This window comes from Bombyx mori, chromosome 2 (genome assembly GCF_030269925.1).
Source record: "Bombyx mori chromosome 2, ASM3026992v2".
Taxonomy (NCBI): domain Eukaryota; kingdom Metazoa; phylum Arthropoda; class Insecta; order Lepidoptera; family Bombycidae; genus Bombyx; species Bombyx mori.
Genome location: NC_085108.1, coordinates 2,854,525 through 2,877,928, shown reverse-complemented (window position 1 = coordinate 2,877,928; position 23,404 = coordinate 2,854,525). Strand labels below are relative to the sequence as shown.

The following is a 23,404-nucleotide window of genomic DNA, read 5'->3' as shown; positions in this document are numbered from 1 at the left end:
TCCGAACAACACTAAGCTTCTCTCCGGATCTTCTCAGTGGGACGCGTTTCCAATCCGGCGGTAGATTCTGCGAAGTACTGCTCTTGCTAGGGTAGGCAAGGCAAGGTCCTCAGGTTTAAGTGCCGCGAGCTCACCTACTTGTTAGGTTACGCTGACATAGCCTCTCAAAGCTACCAGCTTAGGTAGGAAAAAACAAAAAACGGCAGTGCTTCGCTGATATCAATAAAATATCGTGTCGTATATTATAAAAGTTGACATAATCCCTGGAGACTACCAGCATGGGTAGAAAAAAAAAGCATTCGGACCGTCTGTCTACCGAGCAATTTGACGCGCTCGGGGGAAGATCTTCCCTATGTCGTTGTGGCGTAGTAAGATATATAAGAGTAATAAATAAGTATTTGAACAGTAAAGACGTGTTTCATATTCGCCACGGCGATCAATCCTTTATATGGCGACCCTGCCAGGATTCGAACCTGGAATCTTCCGATCCGCAGTCAGTTACACCACATCGTTAACCTCCCAAAAACTAATCAAGACCGTCTAATTAAAACCCACAATTGTTTAAATACGAACATATTTATTGAACTTATTTACACGTCACACTATTACAATCTTCAGTCTATTTAATCTAAAAACAACCAGCATGCAAGTTCCAAAACAAAACGTCAGTTAACTTAAATTAAAAATTTTATCAATGCTAGAATGACTTATTACCTGACTTTTTTATTATAAAAAAAAAGCGACGTGCCTCTCTTTTTTTTAAAATTTATTATAAAAGATGAATAAAGCCATTTATGTTTCAAGATTCCTTTTCTTATGGATATTTTTTTAAGAAAAAAAAATCTAATAAATATTAATTTAGAAAAGTATGGAAAATCTAAGCTATTGTAGGTACATATTTTATTAGTATTCATTAATTTCGTTAACCACCTTAAAATAAAGACTGGTGTTTTAAGGAAATAATAGTTAGCCTTTTTTTTCTTCTAATTTATTACATGTTAGTAAACTTCAATTTGACTAGGAATAAAAAATCAGTCCGATCAATAGGAATGCGGTGTTTTAAGTCTTTTTGTTTATTGCAGTGGTGATGCCAATGCGTCGCTCAAAAAAGCTACTAAAGCTACCGAAACAATTTCACGTCAAATCGTGGTGGTTCGTAAATTTGAAACTAATTAAAAATAAAAATAAAATTCGATTGATTTCTAAATATATATGTATGTATAATGAATATGTCTTTCTTTTCTTTTGTCGTTAAATTATATATGTGTATAGCAGTCTATTTGAATATCACTTAAAATATATGATATGGCGAAATGGATAAACAAGTAAAGACTTAGTATAATATTTAATTACTAAATTATCGTAATTTTCTCCACATATTTTCTACGGAAAAGAAAGATGACATCTTGTTCGGAAATTTCTAGAAAGTATTCTGTTATTCGCTCAAGGCGAGGTTGTTGTTAAAGTTCCTACATTACATAAATATTGCTAAATACCCTCAAAATTCGAAACACGGTACACGCGACCGGTCGCTTTCATTATTTTTGATTGAGAACTCCTAAATTTTATAACCCACTGAGTTTCTCACTAGATCTTAGTGGGTCGCGTTTCCAATCCGGTGGTAGATTATGCGAAGCACGGCTCTTGCTAGGGCCAGTGTTAGCAACGCTCGTGGTTTGGGCCCCGTGATCTCACCTACACGTCAAGAAGCTGAAATACCCGCAAGGCTATCAGCATAGATAGGAAAAAAATGTGAGAATTTTTTAAACTTTTCGATAACTTGCCGCTAAGGGCGCTGTTCCAACTCCATACAAATCTGAGTTAACTTTTACGCTATCGAGAACGTTAAAAAACTCGCACTAAGCACACTCTTCACGGAGCCCAGTAGTAAAACACGAGGCTTTAAACCGGCGTAGAAATAGACAGAGCGGTAGTGCCTTTGCGTTAAAACTTCAAGCTATGACGTCATTTATAAGAGCTACAACAGCTATCCCAAGGAATACGTGGAAAAAACTACCAAACTGTAATACATATAGATACGGGGAGACACGGTCGTTTGTTTATTCGTCCGTGTGATATCTCCTACAGCTCTTGCGAGTTGTAGGCTAAGACCATGAGTCCACAGACATCATAATGTTTAGACATATCAGACACGAAACTCCGATCGTTTTGGTCCGAACATCTTTCATTGAAATTAATTTAATTACAATTAAAACAAATACAACCGATTCATATCCCCCCCCTCCTAACCCCAAAGTCGATATGTTAACGGTCTGCATCATCATCTACTAATAATCAACACAAAAAAAATCAAAAAAAAAAAAAAAAAACTGGGAATGACACAGACCGACCCAAACATCACCTTCGCTAACCAACATCATTTACGACTAGCCTTAAACCGCAATCGTTATAAATTTAAGCTCTAAATTTCGAAAGCTACAAAAAGGAATAATAAATTTATAAAAAAAAAAGCTACCATTCTAAATTACACGATAATTTAAGGCAACACCGTGCAATCACTGAACGAAATCGGAAATGGCACAACGATGGCTATAAAACAATTTATTAATAACGCAGTACATACCTAAATATTATAATACATTGGAACATTGTAGCGATGATTTGTAGGGTATTCGGAAAAAAAAACACGAATAATTAAAAATATAATATTTAGTAAATATCGACGCTTGAAAGGCAAACATGACTAAGCGACAATAACTGCTTTGTACATAAATGATAGGCAATAACCATATTCGATGCGCAAAAAATATATATTTCTAGGTCTGTTAAAATCATTTCAATCCTACAGCTACTGGCTAGATTCTAATACAGCTGGATTCGTTAAAATAAATTTTGTTTTCTGGTATTTCAACTTTAAATTAGTCTACTGTAAAGTTCACGCATTGTCGCTTAGTCACGTTTGCCTTTCAAGCGTCGATATAGAGATCCATCCAGGTTGGTTAAATATACACGGATCTGTATATTTGTGACGGGAAACGAGATACCTAAATTCGGTTCGAATCGTTTCCCGTGGCCCTTGGACCATGACAATACCAGAAGCGCAGACACTCGACAACGTAACGCCGGGCTCAAAGGGAGACAATCAGAATCGAACCCGGGCTTTAGAACAGTGATTCCCAAACTAGGGATCGCGACTTCTGTGGGGACCGCCAGAAGGTTGTTGGGGGTCGCCGATTTCTTTTAATTTTTCGGCCGATTTAGCAGTTCGGAGTACAACCACATCCTCCCTGGCTGGGGGGTCGCCAAAATTTTTCTCTCTATTAAAGGGGTCGGGGTCGAAAAAACTTTGCGCACCACTGGTTTAGAACACACGCTAATTTGTAAATTGGCAAGGGTATTAACACTAAACATATAACGGGTCAATTTGTACTCATTTTGAACTTTTGCATTGAAAATAATAATAATAATAAATAAAATAAAATAAAAAGCCTTTTATTTCTTGCATTTTAAAAAAGTGACAATATCATCAGTGACATTGAAAATATCATCATATTATTTGCTTTTGCAAATTTGACTTCATGACATTTTCTTATCAATTAATCTAGAGTTATTATAATATTTTGTTTATTTTGAGTAATACTTGTCGTAAGCTGTTATCTACCCGCTATGGCAGAAATAGGTACCAGTAAGCGTTGGTATGATTAGTGTTAATATCTTTCACCGCTTGTCAAGCAGATTCACTTGGGGCTATAGCGTGCCGAGGTTCTATGGACCCCCCGGGAGACTGGTCAAGGATGATATAGAATTTCCAAGGACCATATCAGAAAGGCGAACTTTCAGGGTGCACACGAGGAATCACAGCATTGTATGTTGATGATGACGATTGAAAATTTCAAACTAGTTACTGATTTGGATTTTTTTTTTGGCTACAGGATATAGCAATGGCGAAATATACCTATATAGCAGATGACCCGTGGTTCAATATTAACTGGATAGTACCTGCATTCGACTAAGCAGCAAACGCGTCAATGGAACTTAAATTAACTAACACTTATTAAAATTTATTGCTTGCTCGTTTCAAAAATTGATATCAAATACATTGCTTGTTTTTTTTTTTTTTCTTTTTCTTAAAATTTCATTTCATTACCCAATACCTACGTGATATAAGTTCAATTCGTTTGTTTTTTTTATTTATTGATATATATATACACTCAATAAAAAAATTCCTATGCGTGTCAAAAACAAACAAAAAAAAAAATCAGTCAATTTTTATACTTTGGTTCCTTGTTTATAAAAATGGCAAGTACAAGAACGATATAATAATAATAATAATAACGAACGATATATCTGACATTAATGACTTCGACAAAAACTGAGTTCACATAAATAAATAAATAAAATCAAAGAGAGTTGCCATGATAATAAATAAAAAAATGGTATGTATTGTCCTTAGCATTTCATTATCATTATTCCCCTAATTCACTGCGGACTTTTTGAGATCTGATCAATACTAAAAGTTGATATTAGAAGGGTGTCATTTCGATTCGTGACGCCTATAAATAAAAAATAATTTTAAAAGGATTTACTATACGAAATTTTTTATCCGGATCGACGTCTTCCGAGATTCGTTAGCTGTGACGTCATATGATACTATAACTGATCGCAGCTGCCTTCATCATTCTCGCTCTACCGGCGGCTTTGTTCATGACATTTTAGTTGGGAAGCTGAAAAAGAACTATCAATTTGTTGGATTTTGAATCAGACAATCAACTGGGTTGCAAGTATGGAGCAGCTAGCTCTATCGGTTGTAAGCGAAGGCGGTCGCCGCGAGAGCCAGCGCGGCACACAGCACGCAGCTCAGCGCGGCACCGGCGTCGCCCGCTCCCAACAGCACGGCGCCGCTTGAGTACGCCGCTGATAGTATGACGCCGTGCGCCGTGCATCTGCGAAAAGGAACGAGGTTAGATCGGTCATTGACATTGTCAACTCGGCTATTGTGGGCACTCGTCGTGGCCTGAAGGATAAGACGTCAGGAAGGATAAGACGTAAAAAACAAAAAGGAACGCGTGCAACTTGGTGCACGTGAAAGAAGTGAAACTTCTTTTGCATTGTGGTATGATTGTGGATTTTTCATCCTTCAATCAAATTTCTCTAGTAATAGGGTATGCTGTGTATAAAAGAGACGACCTAGCTCGTTTGTCCTTTCCCTCTCTGCATGGTCAAGAGGTTTGCGAAACGCTGTGTATTTTCTCACTCTCGCTGTTTCTAAATTGTATATTTTTCTCACTCTCGCTTTTTCTAAATTGTATATTTTTCTCACTCTCGCTCTTTCTAAATTGTATATTTTTCTCACTCTCGCTCTTTCTAAATTGTATATTTTTCTCACTCTCGCTCTTTCTAAATTGTATATTTTTCTCACTCTCGCTTTTTCTAAATTGTATATTTTTCTCACTCTCGCTCTTTCTAAATTGTATATTTTTCTCACTCTCGCTTTTTCTAAATTGTATATTTTTCTCACTCTCGCTCTTTCTAAATTGTATATTTTTCTCACTCTCGCTCTTTCTAAATTGTATATTTTTCTCACTCTCGCTTTTTCTAAATTGTATATTTTTCTCACTCTCGCTCTTTCTAAATTGTATATTTTTCTCACTCTCGCTCTTTCTAAATTGTATATTTTTCTCACTCTCGCTTTTTCTAAATTGTATATTTTTCTCACTCTCGCTCTTTCTAAATTGTATATTTTTCTCACTCTCGCTCTTTCTAAATTGTATATTTTTCTCACTCTCGCTCTTTCTAAATTGTATATTTTCCTCTAGCCGTAACGAATCTGTCGCGAATTAAATTTTAGTCTCCTAACTGCTCCTAACTGTTTTGTGTTTTATCTATTCAAATATAAGTCTATATAATTAATTGCATTATGGTCTATATTGCATTGTGTAGGTGAGCGGTGCCAAGTGGCAGTACGCAGCGAGAGCGGCCGTCATGACCATTATGGGTTGTTTCGGTGGTGGATGCTTCGGTCAACTGAGTTACTTGCTTTCATAAAAACATTTTAACAGTAACAGATTACCAAAGGTTTCCTCACTAGTAAAAATTATTGTAATTAAAATACGATCATTTCAAGTATCACTTCAGCAATTCACACAACTTCGGTTCTCACGTTTCCGCCGAACAGCTCCTTTTATACTCTGAACGCACCTAAAGAAGTTTCACTTCTACAATCCGGACAGCTTCGCTTCTCGCATTTCTAACGAACAACTCGTATTATACTCTCAACGCGCCTAAAGAAGTTTAACTTCTACAATCAGGACAGCTTCGGTTCTCGCGTTTGCCACCGAACAACTCATATTACTCCCTACGCGACTAAAGAAGTTCCACTTCTACACGAGATCCGTTGCTGCGTCAGTACTTCACCTGGCTCCGGCCGGGTACGACTCGAGCACGTCGCCGGTCACGTTGAGGAACACCAGCGTTATGAGCACGGTGTATACGGCCTCCACGGTGTATAGCGCCGTCTCGCTCGTCGCTATGTAGAGCAACGGAGACAGCAATACGCAGGCCGCGGTCGAGGTAACTGGGAACAGAAGAAGGAAAAAAAACTTAATATAAATCTAAGCGGTGTGACTTTTGGATTGTGAATACTAGAAGCTAATAGCTTAAATTTCAGTGAACAAAGCTTTTAGAAAGCTCGTTTCTTTCTAATTCCACACTTTTTAATTCCAATACAAATTTTCAGCAGTTTTTTAGGACAATAAAATTCAGATTAAAATGGTTCCGGAGGTTTAAATTTTCATATACTATGCATTATTATATACAGTTAATTGCAAAATATATACAAAAAATAAAAATAAACTAACTTGACTCGATTCATCTTGGCTTTGGGGTGAATCGGATCATGTATGTGGAATTAAAGGGGTTTTTCGATAGGGCTGGCGCTGTTTAGTTATTAGGTGGGTATTTGGCTACTAACCCGATACGCGTATGCATCAAAACAAAGACTAGAAGAAGTAGAACTTCAGAAAAACTATCTTTGTTGAACGTTGAGAAATAAAATATTAACCACCCAGATTTGTTCCTATTCTACATCTAGTATAATATATATTCCCTCCAATTAACGGTAAGGATGGTAGCAATCTCGAGAGGCTCATCGTGACCGGTAAGGTGGATGGGAAAAGGCCTCGGGGCGCGGCCCAATACGTTGGTCCGACCAGATCCGCGCTTGATTCGACATTTCACAACGCCCTTCACCCCGCCAGACACAAGAATAAATGGAGAAAGATCGTGCGTGCGAAGGTGATAAAAAAGGGTGGTCACGACTCTCAGCAGTGAGGAATATGACGCAAGGAGAAATGGTAGGCCGTTTTAGAATATTAATTTATGATCTAGTGCAGCGGTCGGGAAACTTTTTTAATTATTACCCCAAAATATTTTTGTGTAAGTTGATATTGCCCCATGGCGAAGAACCAAAAAAAAGGAAATCGCTTCTTTTTAGTATCTTTCAAATCATAGCCCCCATGATAATTTTGAAAAGAAAACAATAACTAAAATTTTAAAGATTCTAAAGAAGTTTCACTTCAATATATACTTTTTACTCACAAAATGTTCATTTTTACCCCCCAAAATTTCATTTTACCCCATTTGGGGTAATTTACCCCGGTTCCCCGACCGCTCATCTAGTGCGTTAGTGATGTATGGTTGTGTATAGTTTTGAACATACGGAACATATGGTCACTGCAGTTTATGCAGTGCTATCTATGCAGAGCGAGTGTATAGGGGGATTACCGGTGCGGGTGAGGCGGCGCGGCAGCAGCGCCAGCAGCGCGGCGAGCAGCACGGCGGGCGCGGCGGCGCGTGCGCGGGCGAGGGGCGCGGCGAGGCGGGAGGTGAGGGAGGCGTGGCGCGCGCACCCCCCCCGCGGCCCGCGCACCGCCGTGCCCACCACGCGGCACCACGCGTCCAGCTCGCCGCCCAGCTCTAGGTCCGTGTCGATGATGCTGAGGACATTTACTGGTGGTAAGACATCCCTCAGACACGGCCCACTGAGTTTCTCGCCAGATCCTCTCAGTGGGTCGCATTTCCGAGCCGGTGGTAGATTCTGCGAAGCACTGCTCTTGCTAGGGCCAGTGTTAGCAACACTCCCGGTTGAGCCCCGTGAGCTCACCTACTAGTTAAGGTTACACTGATATTATTATAGCCTCTCAAGGCTCTCAGCATAGGTAGAAAAAAAAAAGGTGGTAGGACCTCTTGTGAGTTCGCGTGGGTAGGTAGCACCGCCCTGCCTATTTCTACCGTAAAGCAGTGATGCGTTTCGGTTTGAAGGGCGGGGCAGCCGTTGTAACTATACTTGAGACCTTAGAACTTATATCAACACAAACAAAAAAAAAAAAATTCAACATAAATGAAAGTACATACTTGTTGAACGTCAAAAAGAACTAACGCCAATTCACAAGAACTAGCCTCCGTCCTGAGAAGAACTGGCAAGAAACTCAACAGGCAAGTCTTTTTTTTTTAAATATCAGATATTTTTTTAATATTCATTTTTACAAGATGTATTATAACGTAACAATTATTGAAATATTGAAATGCCCGGAGGTAATGCATATTGCAGTTGAATGCAATACTGAATTGCAATATCTCAAGGTGTGTGGCGCATTTACGTTGTAGATGTCTATGGGCTCCAGTAACCACTTGACGCTAGTTGGGCTGCGAGTTCGTCCACCCATCTAAGCAATAACAAAATCCCTCACCTGCTATTGACGAAGAGGCAGCCCTCGAAGTGAGTGTGCGAGCTCTTGATGTTCAACAGCGACACGTTCGTGAATGAGCAGTTGCGGAAGCGCACGTGCGAGAGCAGCACGTCGCGGAACGTGCAGTCGACGAACGACACGTTCGCGTAGTGCACGTTCTGCACGGTGCCGCGGTAGTGACGCGCCACCAGCGTCTCGTTGCGCACCACCACGCGCGACGCCTCGAAGCGCTCGCTTTCTATACTGCCCACCGTCGACGGAACGTACGACGACAGGTAGAACTGGCAGTGACAAAATAACGTTGGTGAAGTTTAAAATAAAAAAAAAAAACGGTGTGCGTGGAAGAAGTGAAACTTCTTTTTTGAAGTGTATAAGAGATACGACATCTTCAACATTTGTATTATATTGTTACGCGCTGGGGTTCGGGACAAACAAAATTTCACCAAAGTACAATTAAAAACTGTATTCAACACTTAGAACACTTAAAACACTCAACAAACACTTTAAAATCCTCAATATGCTTGTTCCGCTTCGCTTCAGGTGATCCGTTCACTGTTTCGCTTCGAGTAGTTCCGATTACTGTCTGACTGCGTACCATCCCTACAACGCTATTATAGCCGATACCTCATCCCTAGAATTATCGAGAATGTTCTACACATCTCTAGTCGTAGTTTCCACTATCTGTCAATAAATGGCGTTGTAATTCTCGAGCATTCTGGATCCTTAGATATTCGTTTGACTAATCGGCGATAGATGGCGTAACAATATATATATATATATCAAATTATAGATAGAAAAATAAATATACACATAAATATTGCTATACTCGTTGCTAACACTCGCGCTGGCCTCGTCCCACACGAGAATGAAAGCCACTCATTCATTCTCGCTCTGTCTCTTTCTAGTATGGTAGCGTTAAACGTTTAACGCAACCTTGTTGGAAGTCGCATTAGAAGTTTCACTTCAAAAATGCGGTCAAGGGACAATAGATGGCGCGCGACTAAGAAAGAATATTCTGAATGAATGAAATAACTTTCGAGAATGCGAAGTAGTAGTGAGGACGGCCGTATCGCTCTAGGGCCTCCCTAGAGGGCGGCGGCGTCGAGTTGGCCTGTCAACTACTGTTGATTCATTTGCAAATAAATTTCTAATATTGAATTTATGATCAGTGGACACGTACGCGCGCACACACACACACACACGCAAATACACACAGACACACACTGTGTATATACAGACCTGTATCGCCATGGCGAAGAGCAGCGTGCCCCCGAGCGAGACGGTGGTGCGGCGGTGCGCGCCCGAGAACAGCTGGAAGAACGACTGCCAGAACTGGAAACGGTACGTCACTGTGCACTATACATCAAGAAATCGACATAATATATATATTTTATTGCTTAGATGGGTGGTCGAGCTTACAGCCCACCTGGTGTTAAGTGGGTACTGGAGCCCGTAGACATCTACAAAGTAAATGCGCCACCCACCTTGAGGTATAAGTTCTAAGGTTTCAGTTTAGTTACAACGGCTGCCAAACGGCTTCAAACCGAAACGCATTACTGCTTCACGGCAGAAATAGGCAGGGTGGTGGTACGTACCCGTGCGGACTCACAAGAGGTCCTACCACCAGTAAAAGGTCAAAGGAGTCAACGTATTAAAGAACGCGGAGTACGGGCTGTATGAGTGTGTGAGCTAGTGAATTATTAAGTAAGTTAGTAAGTGAATGAGCTAGAGAGTGAGTGAGTGAGTTAGTGAGTGAGTGCGTGAGTTAGTAAGTGAGTGAGTGAGTTGGTAAGTGAGTGAGTGAGTTAGTGAATGTGGGTTGTGCGGTTACCATCTTGAGACTGTGGCGGACGTGGTGCAGGGCGGGCGGCCTCCGCTTGGCGGGCAGCGGCAGCGCCGGCTCCGCGTCCCGCCCCGCGCCGCCGCGCCCACACCGGTTCCCGTTGTGCACACTCTGACCGATCAAAACAATACTATTTAAAGGTGGCAATCTATACTAATATATAAATCTACGGTGGTTTTTACGGATGTTCCATTATAACTGCTGAACCATGCATCCGATTGACTTGAAACTTGGTATCCATGTAGAAAATACATGTACTTAATGAATAGGCTAATATTTATATGAGTGTTGAACTCTCTGATAATAATGATAATAACTAATAATGACAATTTTAAATGTCCAGCTAAGCGAGTACACATAGTAAAATTAGAATACTAAAACATTACAATAGGTAGATTCATCCTGTAGGTATCGAAGAGGTCAATGACACATTTGAATACATTGCTACTTTAAATTACATTGCGGTGATCGACAGATTCATTTTTCTACAATCACCCCGCACCCTGTACTGCGAAAGACCAACGTAGGCTCCAGGTGATGAAGACAATGCCGGTTCCAACCGGATCACATTGATGACCTAGGGCTTGAGTATACCGGACTGACGTCTGTGGGCTGCACAAGGCTTCAGCGAGGACTGCAGATAACACCGTCATCAGCCCATACTCATACACTACTGGACACAACGACCAGTCTCGTGATCTCTTCCTCCTCGAGGAACATAGACAATAGGCAACCGCAACATTCACAACGCTAAAGATACACTAATGACGTCACATGTGGCTAATCGTTTTTCGCGTAGATTATATGTATATTAGAGTTGAATAAAAGACGCCAACAGCAAACGCTAATTGCAAAGCGCGGTCGCCGGATGCATCGCCGCCGTCTCCTATCGCCGCTCGTTTTGGCCTCAAATGACGTCACACGAAATTACAAAGTAATAAACAAAAACATCCTATCCTCCATTCTGAGTGCATTCTAAAAACGTACCTGATAGACTACCATCGCGTCCACTTCCCGTCCGACTTCTAGGAGATATCTGGCAGACTCCGGGGTCCATATCAGACTGACAAGAGACGCCAGGATCGGAAGCGTGCAGAACAGAAGATATCTGAAATGAATTATGTTTTTTATTACTTTACTAGCTGACCCGGCAGACTTCGTAGTGCCTCAATCGATAAATAAAAGACCTAAGCTTTTGTATAAAATAAACTTAAAACAAACAAAAGGAATCCGTCCGACGGGGACATCAAAGGAAAAACAAAATTGTTATTTTTATTTAATTCCGAGCATTTTCATATTTATCTTCCTTTAAACACAATACTACACATCGAAAAACAAGTTTCGCTTCATTCTTTTTTTATATATTGCCCTAAATGTTATCAAATCTTAGTTTTATAATTATTTTATTTTTGTTGTTAATGCACTGTCGATTGCACCTATAATTGAGGTGACATCTGCCATGAACTTTTGTCAGTTTGTCAATGTTTTGTATTGATGATCACTTTGTTGGTGCAACTTAATCTATACGTATAAATAAAATTAGAGTGTCTGTTTGTAATATTGAAATAATCGCTTTTTACTATATGCATATGAATATATATACGGTACATACACCAAAATAACATTTTTTACAATTTTTGTCTGTCTGCCTGTCTGTTTGTTCCGGCTAATCTCTGAAGCGGCTGGACCGATTTTGATGAGACTTTCACTAATAGGTAGCTGATGATATAAGGAGTAACTTAGGCTACTTTTTTTTAGACTAGCTTCGCCCCGCGGCGTCACCCGCAGTTATTGTCGTACCGCGCGCAACATGGCGGGTTTCGTCTATCAATAATAAAATTTAATGTTTCTGAAGCGAAGCGAGGTCGGGTCGCTAGTAAATAAATAACTACTGACCTGTGCCAGGCGCTGAAATGCTCTTTATTCTCGATGAGGGTGAGGGCGCCGGTGGGGGGCAGCAACGCGGCGGCGAGCGCGGCGGCGGCGAACAGTCCGGCCGCGCCCGCACCCGCCGCCCCCGCCAGCGCCGCGCGCCGCACCCCCGCCCCGCACCACTCCCACACGTACGCGGCGCCGCACGGCACCACGCCACCAGAGCCGATCGCCGAGCACAATCTGCGGGCGCATACACAGCACGCTGCACCTTTTTTTGTTTTTTTTTTTCCTACCTAAGCTGAAAGCCTTGAGAGGCTATATCAGCGTAACCTTAACTAGTAGGTGAGCTCACGGGGCTCAAACCTGACGACGTTGCTAACACGAACCCTAGCAAGAGCAGTGCTTCGCAGAATCTACCACCGAATCGGAAACTGGACCCATTGAGAAGATCCGGCGAGAAACTCAGTGGGCTGTGTCTGAGGGTAAATTTACTCGTCGAGCCCTTCGTCGCAAGCGACGGGTTCGACGAGAACGATGACCGGGCTCTGCACCAGTGTTTCCACTTACGTTTTCCATTTTACCCTGGTTTCTTTTGAATTTTTCCCTAAAATTCCCTGAACAACTTTCATAAGTCCTTTATTTAGGGAGCATAAATAAAATACAGAAAATAAACCACAGCATATTATTTAATGTATGGTATATATAAAAATTTTTTTTTGGATTTTATGACCTGGTAACGAAGGCCTTTAAGTCATTTCTTATTTTATTTTATATTCTTAATTTTATGAAAAATGATATTATGGAGTGAAATGAAATGAAATAAAGATGATTGATTTGCGACATTAATCAACTGAGATGAAATGAAATGAGATGAGATAATATGAGATGATATGAGATCATTTACTGAGATTTTTTCAGTGGACTTTTTGGAGGATCCCGAGAAGTTACGTTCAGCGGCTTTGTTTCATTTTCCCACATTTATGCACTTTTGCAGATATTAAACAGTTAATAAACTACCGTTATTACACATTTAAATCTGAAGAAACACTAAATAGACAAAATAAAACAAATCACACAACTCCACTCCTCGTGTTCCCGCCAAAAAGTCCGCACGCTCGGTGGGTGTCATTACGTAACGATGTTGCCACATTATCTTGTTGCCATCGTGTTGAAATATGAGGACGCAAATAGAAATAACAAAGTTGCAGTTCGTCTGTTTGCTGCCCGACGCGAATCTACATCATATCTTGGCCTTAAATGTTCGCTTTCAATTTTGGCGCAGCAAATTCCACTCTCTACTCTGAGCTGTTTTTGTGTTTGAAATATTCGTAATTAAAACATTTTTTACTGATTTAGTTTACTGCCTACAGCAGGGCAGCACTCTGCCTATTTCTGCCGTGAAGCAGTAATGCGTTTAGGTTTAAATACTGGGACAGCTGTTGTAACTATACTGAGACCTTAGAACTTATACATAGTCAGGTCATAAATTCTGTCACATGTTTAATGTAAAATAATTGAAACAAGTTTATTCATTATGTAACCATTCATATACCAAAATTAACTTAACAAAACATAGATTCTTATGACACTAAAGTTTATTCAAAATGACCTCCGTGATTTTGAATACAGGCCTTCAATCTGCGCGGCCAGTCGTCTATCGCAGCACGAACGAGGTCCATGTCAATATCGGCGGCTGCCTTAATCAAGGATGTCTTGAGTGACTCCAAATTGGGATGAGGCTTTGAGCACGCCTTTTCCTCCAAGTGTTGCCATATCTTGTAATCTAACGGATTCAAATCTGGACTGGAGGAGGGCCAGTCTTCGTGTCGGATGAAGTCGATTTCACGCGCCGCCAGCCAGTCTTGTGTGCTTTTCGCTCTATGAGCTGGCGCCGAATCTTGTTGGAATACCCAGTGTCTGTTATTGAACATGGTATGAGAAACAGGTACCACAAGGTTCGTCAGGACTGTATTTTGATACACAACTGCATTCGTTTTTACACCTTTCTCACAAAAATGTACCTCTGTTAAGCCCCAAAAAGAAACTTCCAACCATACCATGAGCGAGGATGGAAAATGACCTCGTTGGACACGCGGAATACGGTTGCTCGCTTCTTCACTACTGTGTGCGTACACCTTATCATTTTGTTTGTTGTATCTCTCTTCTACGGTAAAAATTTTTTCATCCGAAAAAAGAATTTCGCGATATTTTTTTCCCGCGTACCGCTTCAACAAAGCGCGGCATCTCTTCAGTCTCAGGTCCATTAGACGAGCATTCAAACGATGTCCTGTTTTTCTTCGATATGCCCGAAGCCCTAAGTCTTCATTTAACACCCTTTTCACCGTGGTTCTGCTTAACCCCATCTGAAGGGCCAACAGTTTCTGCTTACGTTTGGGATTTCTTTGAATTCGCGCCTTCACAGCTTTTATCACTGCTGGAGTCCTAACAGACCGAGGGCGACCACTTCTTGACCTGTCATCTACACTAGAGTCTTCATTGTATCGTTTGATGGTACGATAAACGAATCTTTTGGTTACATTCAAATTTTTCAGTATGTTAAAAATTTGAATTGGCGCGTAACCGCAACGATGCAACGCAATAACTGCAACACGGTCTTCTTTAAGCGTCCACTCCATATTTAAAAATGAGTAAAATTCTAAAAGTATACATTTTTATTTTCATGAACAGTTCGAAATTCGAATTCAATAAACTTTTTTGTGGCCAGCATTCTAAAAGAAAAGTTTTTACTGTGTGACAATACTTATGACCTGACTAGTTATATCAAGGTAGGTGGCGGCATTTACGTTGTAGATGTCTATGGGCTGCGGTAACTGCTTTACACCAGGTGGACCATGAGTTCGTCCACCCATGTAAGTAATAAATAAACTAAAATAAATCTCGATTTACTATCTACAGTACAATCTGTGATACGATAATTTTGAAATGAATTTGTAAATGACCACCATTTTACTGAGATTATATTTCATCCCATATCATCTCATTTCATTTCATGCCATGTTTCATATTAATCAAAGTCATTTCATTTCATTATATCATTTTTCATATAAAAAGTTTTCATTAAAACTAAAATAAGACTTGACCTAAAAGTCTTAGTTACCAGGTCATGAAATCGCTTTAAAAAAATATTAACCAGTTGGTCTGCTGTACCAAACGAATTATTGTCACTCGCAAATTTATATTACATATCGATTTTGATAGCGTTATCGAATATAAATAATATCATGCATATACAGCACATCGGACGATAAGGACCCTATCTATGTGGATTAGATAATAATTATAATAAAAAGCTCTCCGTAAACAATAACAAATTATGAACTAAAGCTTGTTACACACGCAAAAATATATACCTCGCCATCATAAAGGTTCCGTAGGTCGGCATGAACGCTGCTATGGCAGCAAAAACCGCATTCACCGCCAAACATGAGAGCAAGGTTCGACGTCGGCCAAGTCTCTCAGCCAGGGCGCCCCACCCCAGAGCACCGAAGGCCCAACCCACCAGCGTTATCATTACTGTTGGCGAATACAATATCGTCGTTGTCAAACCAAAATCTCTGCTATGTGCACTTTTTGAGATTTTAACTTTTTGACCTTTACAAATTTATAATATTAATAAGTGTATGCAGTATCAAATATTTTGGACCCAGGCACAACATTTTGAAACTCTAAGGAGTATCCGGGGTGAGGATGAATATCCCCACTTAACGCCAAAAGAAGCATCACTTAAAAGTAATGGCACTACGTTTTCCATTAATTTATGGAGAACGAATAAAATAGTTATGACCCCTAAAGAACCCAACCATATCTCCTCTATATTGAATAATTTTGATTAGTAATAAATTTTAATAAATTCGAATTAAAAATAGTAGTGTAAGAAAAAATGATTTTATTGTAAAAAAAGCATGAGGTGCATGGTATCAGTAGTTATAAATATTTTATGAACAGATATGAATAGAAGGGTTATTTTGATAGTATCCTGAAAAGTACCCCACGCTTTTTTACAATAAAATCATTCTTTTTTACACTATTTTTAATTAAAATTTATTGAAAAAAAACTATTTTTTAGTTGAATTTTCTATAAAAGCGTGTTTTGTTAGTTTTTTTAAACTATTATTTATTTTTCATTTTTTAGTGGAATTTCAAGTTTTTCAATTTTATTTTTATAATATTGATTTGTCATCGGTCCTTAATGAGTATACCAAATTTCGAGTTAATCCGACGTTTTGGAGGGGGTCAAAGTCATGTTCAAAGATTTCGTTACAAGCATACATACGTCTGAAGCTAATTCATTCATTGCAATCACTGACCGAGCCAATTTTTCTCGTGTAACAGTATACACAGTTCTATCTCCGCTGATGGCAGGATGAAAGGTATGGCTGCCAGCTCCAATGTGGCACCGGCCACTGCCAGGCCCACGGACAGGACTATTCGAACTTGGGAGAGACCACAGCCAGTCTGAAAGACAAATTAATTATAAAGATTTATTTGTGCACTGTATATCTTACCACCACCCCGGTACCACCACCCCGCCTATTTCTGCCGTGAAGCAGTAATGCGTTTGGGCTTGAAGGCTGGGGCAGCCGTTGTAACTATACTGAGACCTTAGAATTTATATCTCAAGGTGGGTGACGCATTTACGTTGTAAATGTCTATGGGCTCCAGTGACCACTTAAAACCAGGTGGGCTGTGAGCTCGTCCACACATCTCCTCAATAAAAAAAATAAAAAATTGTCAATTTTGAGAAAACGGCCAACAAACTTTTGTTATTTGTACTTTTTCTTAGTACAAAACTCCTTCATCTGTTTTTATATAACCCGTATTCAGCAATCCTTTTTATGTAATAGGAGAGCAAATGCCTTCAATAAAGAATGGAATTAACCTTCTTAGAGGCAGCGGCGCAGCTCTATATCTCCCCAATTTGTGGCCGCCTTGAACTAACTACATTTCCGACTCAGGCGACCACTGCCGCCCTCGCCCTAAGCACCTCCTATCGGATCCTCCCGGTCCACCTTCGATCATTTAAAGTCTCTCCGAGTACCGTCCTTCGAGTTGCGACGTGCAACTTAGCCCATAGACCCAACCTACACCAGTTGCACGTCGGTTCCCCTCACTCAGTTAGTCTCAGTGAAGCACTGCTAGGGCTAGTGTCAGCAAGTCCTTCCAGGTTGAGCCCCGTGAGCTCGCTACCAAACCGTGCGTAGCTGGAATAGCAAACCGTCTCCCGTTCTGCCGCCTCCTTCTGCGAGATTGTGGACTCGCAGAAGACGAGCATCGCTTGCCAGGACTCGTCGCTGCCGAGCATCGTAGGCACGACGGTCGGAAGCGACAAGTCCGGTCCTATTTTTGCAACGAGGACGCAGCGCTGCTCCGCGAAAGCGGGGCAGTACGCGAGTGTGTTCTCCGCCGTGTCCTCGTTGCAGCCACTGCAGTGGCGGCACTTCGGCGTCGGCTCCCTCCGGGCGACGAGGTGCAGGTAGCGACCGAAACAGCCGTGTCCCGTGAGCACCTGCGTCGCTTGGAAGGTGAGACGTTCTCGGTCGCGATTCACCCAGTCCGAGAGGACCGGGAGGATCGCCTCGACGGTCCGTCGACCGTAGGCGAGGTCCGCCAGGTAAAAAAGGTAATACGCACACAGCTGTGACTTTGATCTCGTTTTTCTGGTCACACAATAATATTTACAGAGTAGTGCTTTTAACCTACAGTTTGGGTTTTCGCACAAATCTGAAGGCATTACAGACACATGGATCAATCTAACTGGACCGACACTGCCAAGTTATTATGCTACTGCTAGTCATCTATTGAAGATCAAATGATTGATAATATTTTTTGCAAATCGGGCAATATATTTCCTACCTGTCTTAGGGCATCTTCATGGAATTGTTCGAGAATACTAGAGTCATTGTAGTCTAGGAGCTCGCCGCTTTCGTTTCCCTCAGTCGCGTTGTCCGGAGGACTGGATGCCATTGTGATAGTGTTGCCTGGCTCACCAGCCGCTTCGGCTCCTTAGATAACATACATGCTTAGATAATACAAATTATAGATTATTGGCTGAATACCACTGAAATCTGATAATTTTGTGGGTGCTTTTTTTCTTTTTCTTCCTACCTAAGCTAATAGCCTTGAGAGGCTATATCAGCATCGCCTAACTAGTAGGTGAGCTCACGGGGCTCAAACCTGATGACGATGCTAACACGAACCCTAGCAAGAGCCGTGCTTCGCAGAATTTTTAGGCAGCGGCTTGGCTCTGCCCCTGGCTATGCTGAAGTCCATGAGCAACGGTAACCACTCACCATCAGGTGGGCCGTATGCTCGTCTGCCTACAAGGGCAATAAAAAAAAAAAAAAAAACTACCACCGGATCGGAAGTGCGGTCCACTGAGAAGATCCGGCGAGAAACTCAGTGGGCTGTGTCTAAGGGTTAATTTACTCGTCGAGCCCTTCGTCGCAAGCGACGGGTTCGACCAGAACGATGACCGGTGCTTGAGGTACCTAAAAGCACCGTTAATGGATCGGGAGGATCCGAAATGACGTGTTTGGGGCGACGTCGACTGTTTTCCATTCTGTCCGCAGGATCTGGAATGTAGTTACCGGCGGCCACGATGAGAGGGTTCTCGTGTCGTGCCACTTTATCGAAGTGAGTGGGTGCAATATATTCCAAAGTGGTATATAGGATTGCATGGCAGCAGAAACAGGCAAGATAGTGGAGCCTATCTTGGTAAGCTTGTCCTATACCCCACAAGGGTTCACACAGTAAAGTAAACTAAGTAATGTTACTGCTCAAAGTGGATAATGGCAAACTGTAACTCATAACTACATGTGTATTTAATAAAAATTGACCTAACACTATGTTTATAAACGATCCACCACTAATAAACGTAGCATAGATTAATAATGACAATCAAAATCAAAAATCACTGAATAATCTTTAGTTCAATTTGAATTGATGTAACTGTGTGTCTGTATACTGAAAATCACTTAAAAAATTTCCATGTGCAAAATTTACAATTTTTCAATTTAAAGCATTAGCATTTCAAACACACTTACCAGCAGAGAGCCGGTGCTCTGTGTATGTCATTGTCCGTGACAGTGAACCGAAGCTCAACTTTGAGGATGTCTCAGAGTCGGAACGCGTTCGGACAAGCCATGCTTGTTCCTCTTCCATTGTGACTAATCGCCGTGTCAATTTCAGGTAGAAGACTCATCTATAGAAAATAATTAAAGTTAGAAAGAGAGAAAGAAAGAAAGAGAGAGAGAGAGAGTATTCTTTATTGTACACCAACAAAAGAAACAATGGGAACAATTAAATACAAAAAAATAAGTACAATTGGCGGTCTTATCACTAAGAGCGATCTCTTGCAGACACCAATAAATTGCAATATATATGTATATACATATACACACATAATATAAATATAAATATACATACAAATACACAATGATGATGTAGATGAATACATGAATAATAATAATCGGAAGTCATCATTTTTCTCTTTAGCTTTCCGCTGTACTCAGAATCGGAATTATTGTTATTAAAATTAAGATAATCCAATTTACTCACTAATAGTTATAACTATAGAACTATTTTATGTGGGAAAATAATATTTATATTACAATATAAGTTGGATGCGGAAGGCGGAGGACCGCATTATGTGGAAGGCATTGGGGAAGGCCTATGTCCAGCAGTGGGCAGATAAAGGCTGATGATGATGATGATTACATTAACAGGCATTCATATGTTGACAAAAGACAAAACTTTATCCGTGATAAAAGAAAAGAAAATACTATAAACCTAAGAACAACTCAACATAAGGATGGTTTTCAACAAGGATCGATAGTGACTGCACAAACACAGCATAGCATAGAAAGTAAAATATACAAATAAAAAAAACCTGGAAATAAAATTTGCCAGTAGTCGAGTCGTAAGAGCTAAACTACAAATAATAACTAGAAGACGAGGCCCATGTGTTCTAAACTTGTTGGTTTACATTATTTACTTTATTTTAATAGATAATTATTTACACTGATGTATAAACAATTAACAATTTTTTACACTCAAAAGTCGTCTATTATCAAAGGTGGCAATCTGTGCATTTGGACAAAAAAAATTATTGATATGTCAATACAGATTGATTTGAATATAATCGTCTCCTTCAAAGAATACGGTTCAAAACCTGCATTAAATAAAGGTTAATAGTTAACCTGTTATTTATCTAAGATGTCGTTCCGAAGAGTTTTGTGACTGCCAATGGAATACAAAGTCAATAATTCGTTTTTCTGATTTACCAATCATTGTCCAAAAGTCAGATTGCCGGCTTTGATAATAGTCGACTCATTTAAAGGTCATTCCAGACTTAAGACCACACAAACAAACAAACTTATACTATGATCCCAGGAATGGGCTGATCAAATATGGATAGCTGGTATGTTATATGCTGGTGAAGTAAAGAGATATACCAGTGAAGTCTCTCACTAAAATCTTGGCTCTCAAAAAACAAAACTCCATAAATTCTAGACTTGTTTAAACATCTAAAGCCAGACTAATAGTTTCCTACCAAATATGGCTAGGCAGGGAGAGAATGGGGAGAATGAAGATAAGTATAATGAACATAGATAGGGGCTCCTTAAATTTACGCTAGGGTCACAAATCCAGTGTCATTCTCAACCTCCTCTCTCAATAACACAATGGACCTGTGTAGTGAATCCATAAATTGTTAGTTTTATTTATTAGTCTCATATGTATCACAATAGTAAGAATGTTGTGTGTGGACTTTTATGCATGGAAAACAAACAGTCATAATACAATGCATAAAACAGGACTTACAAAATATAAAAGTTAATATTCTAGCCTACATACTTGCCTGTAAATTAAATGGAACAATGCGTTATTGGCTTGTGGATGATTCATAATTTTAATTAATCTGCACATAACATAGTCTCGACTGCAACATAAACTTTTATAATTTAATATTATTTTGTTTTACATTGTATCTTATGGCTGTTTGTTATCAATGTTTGTGGTCCCAAACAAGTTTATTTTGAAAACAAACTGTTGTAAACAATTCAGACCTGCCAATGCTATGCTTAACAACGGTGTTGTAATCTTACAACATAATGAAAATTGAAATAATACGCCACCTATCTGCTATACTTACTTTGAAATAGAAAACTGAAAATATCCTGGCTGAATAATTAATTAGTACAGGAGCTTGAAAATCGGCACACACGACAAAGCAGTGATCTGTGTCTCTAAGTTTCAAATCTTTTAGTCTAATACAATCGATCAACAAACACTTTTGTAAAACTATTTTTAAAAGACCATCGTGATAAGGCTCTCTAAACTCAAGTTCTTTGTGAATAAAATCTATACAAATGACACTTATTTTGTGTCTGTTGGATCATCTATGAATAAACATCAAGAAAGACAAAGAAAAAGATATTGTCAGTTAAATCAAAAAACTATCTCTGAACAGGTAGATACACAAATAATCTGTTCATTGCGTGCCTCAAACCATCTTCAAAATATTTTCTAAGTTTGGATCGATAGTGTTGTCCAATAGCTAAATTTCCTAATAATATAATACTATTTCACTTACTGATCTGAGTGAGACATCAATTTATATTAAGCTAAAAGAGTAACGTATCGATTCACTAAACACCGGTTTGCTGTGAAATTGCGGCATTGACTTTGAATAGTGGCCTTGAATGAATGCGGGTATGAGAATTCATGTCTGAAGGTAAACTTTGTGCATATTTTGGTGCTATGATGAAAATGTAATCATATTAATGATTCTGGCGTTAAGCTTAAATACTATAACTTACAATTTTTAAGCTTAAAGCAATATTGACTTCCTCTATTTAGGTACTTCTTTTTTTATAAAATTCAAAGCTGTGCCAAATTGCTGCTGCACTATAACATAATAATTTATAATACAAATTACATTGTGATTATTTAGGGCTCGTGTCTTGTGCGAATTTGCTAAATGAATTTAAGTGGTTGAAACCTGCTGCACTAATTAAAAACTCTCATTTCGGAAAACGCACGACGCTGCATCTATAATTCTGATATTCACATTGTTTTTCGAAAATATTTTCACTTTTTTCCATAAATGGTTGGGTGTTCAGCTACAATCCACGGTGCAATTTTTATAGTTAATAAACGAACGAATACGAAATAAAATTTTGAAAAACTTTGGTTTGTTCACTTTTTAAGTATAATTTTTTACGATCAACTTCTTAAGAAACAAATTGAATTAATTTCCAGATTGTCCCAATTTTCAATAATATGAACGGGTACACAAAAACCGTGGAATTTAAGGTCATGACGAGGACTAAAGATTTATTTTTAGAAATCGTCAAAATGCGAGAACGGGACAATACGAAGTTTTAGGCAATGTACACGAGAATTAAATCCAGGGATATGAATACAAATATTTCTTTGATCGGTTCAAGTTCACACGTTCTCCTATATTCATATGAAGAATACTTGTAACTACTATAAAGTGCTTAAATACTTAAGTTCAATAAATATTTCACGTTATAAGTTTTTAATTCTTAAGGGTGTGAACTAAAAATGTAACTATTTGTTAGAAGAAATTCGGAGCTATATCTCGATTTTCTTGTTATCATATGTTTCATTTAGTCTATTGATTAGATTTCACGAGCATGCGCTCTTTTACTTTCATGCCATAGACATTTTAAGAAGTATCATCTACTTTAAAAATTAACGTGCATACTCCTGAGTTACAAACACTTTTCTTTCATTTAAAAGAGTCACTGAGTACTTGCAACGTACAAGACTTAAAATTGACGCTATTATCTATTTTATTTAAACAGAACGAAACATGCCAATTTATTTTCAAAGTTTCTTTTCGATACATCATAAAAGCCATATTTACTTGTAAACTCAGCTTTATGCACATTTATAAACTAGGAGCAAAGTAGACAAAACGGGTGAATAC

General features: G+C 39.4%; 1 protein-coding gene and 1 long non-coding RNA gene across 6 annotated transcripts; one reads left to right on the top strand and one right to left on the bottom strand.

Moving 5' to 3' along the window:
- Positions 1-557: 557 nt before the first annotated feature.
- LOC101743808 (synaptic vesicle glycoprotein 2C) lies at positions 558-22,716 on the bottom strand. 5 transcript variants are annotated; one of them, XM_038016639.2, is made up of 13 exons: positions 22,266-22,716; positions 19,491-19,648; positions 18,301-18,449; positions 16,755-16,902; positions 15,798-15,960; positions 12,448-12,666; positions 11,539-11,659; positions 10,540-10,662; positions 9,948-10,040; positions 8,709-8,989; positions 7,744-7,955; positions 6,376-6,535; positions 558-4,904 (listed from the first exon to the last, which is right to left on the bottom strand). In XM_038016639.2, exons 2-13 carry the CDS (start codon positions 19,606-19,608, stop codon positions 4,760-4,762), a joined length of 1,932 nt encoding a protein of 643 aa, XP_037872567.1. In that variant the 5' UTR covers positions 19,609-19,648; positions 22,266-22,716; the 3' UTR covers positions 558-4,759. The 5 variants fall into 5 exon arrangements, with proteins under 5 accessions (XP_037872567.1, XP_037872568.1, XP_037872569.1 ...); XM_038016640.2 differs by having other exon boundaries at positions 22,385-22,716; XM_038016641.2 differs by lacking the exon at positions 22,266-22,716 and adding an exon at positions 22,040-22,174.
- On the top strand, positions 21,774-22,986 carry LOC134200523 (uncharacterized). The gene is made up of 2 exons (XR_009975479.1): positions 21,774-21,916; positions 22,708-22,986. It is a non-coding gene; the product is annotated as an uncharacterized LOC134200523 (long non-coding RNA).
- Positions 22,987-23,404: the final 418 nt, after the last annotated feature.

Bases quoted from the DNA above. Each gene is read 5' to 3' on its own strand.
- LOC101743808 (XM_038016639.2), bottom strand. From the start codon at position 19,608: ATGGAAGAGGAACAAGCATGGCTTGTCCGAACGCGTTCCGACTCTGAG. The intron at 15,961-16,754 runs GTCAGTGATTGC...ATTCGCCAACAG, and splicing joins ACACGAGAAAAATTGGCTCG to TAATGATAACGCTGGTGGGT. The intron at 6,536-7,743 runs GTAATCCCCCTA...TTCTGTTCCCAG, and splicing joins GCGCCGCCTCACCCGCACCG to TTACCTCGACCGCGGCCTGC.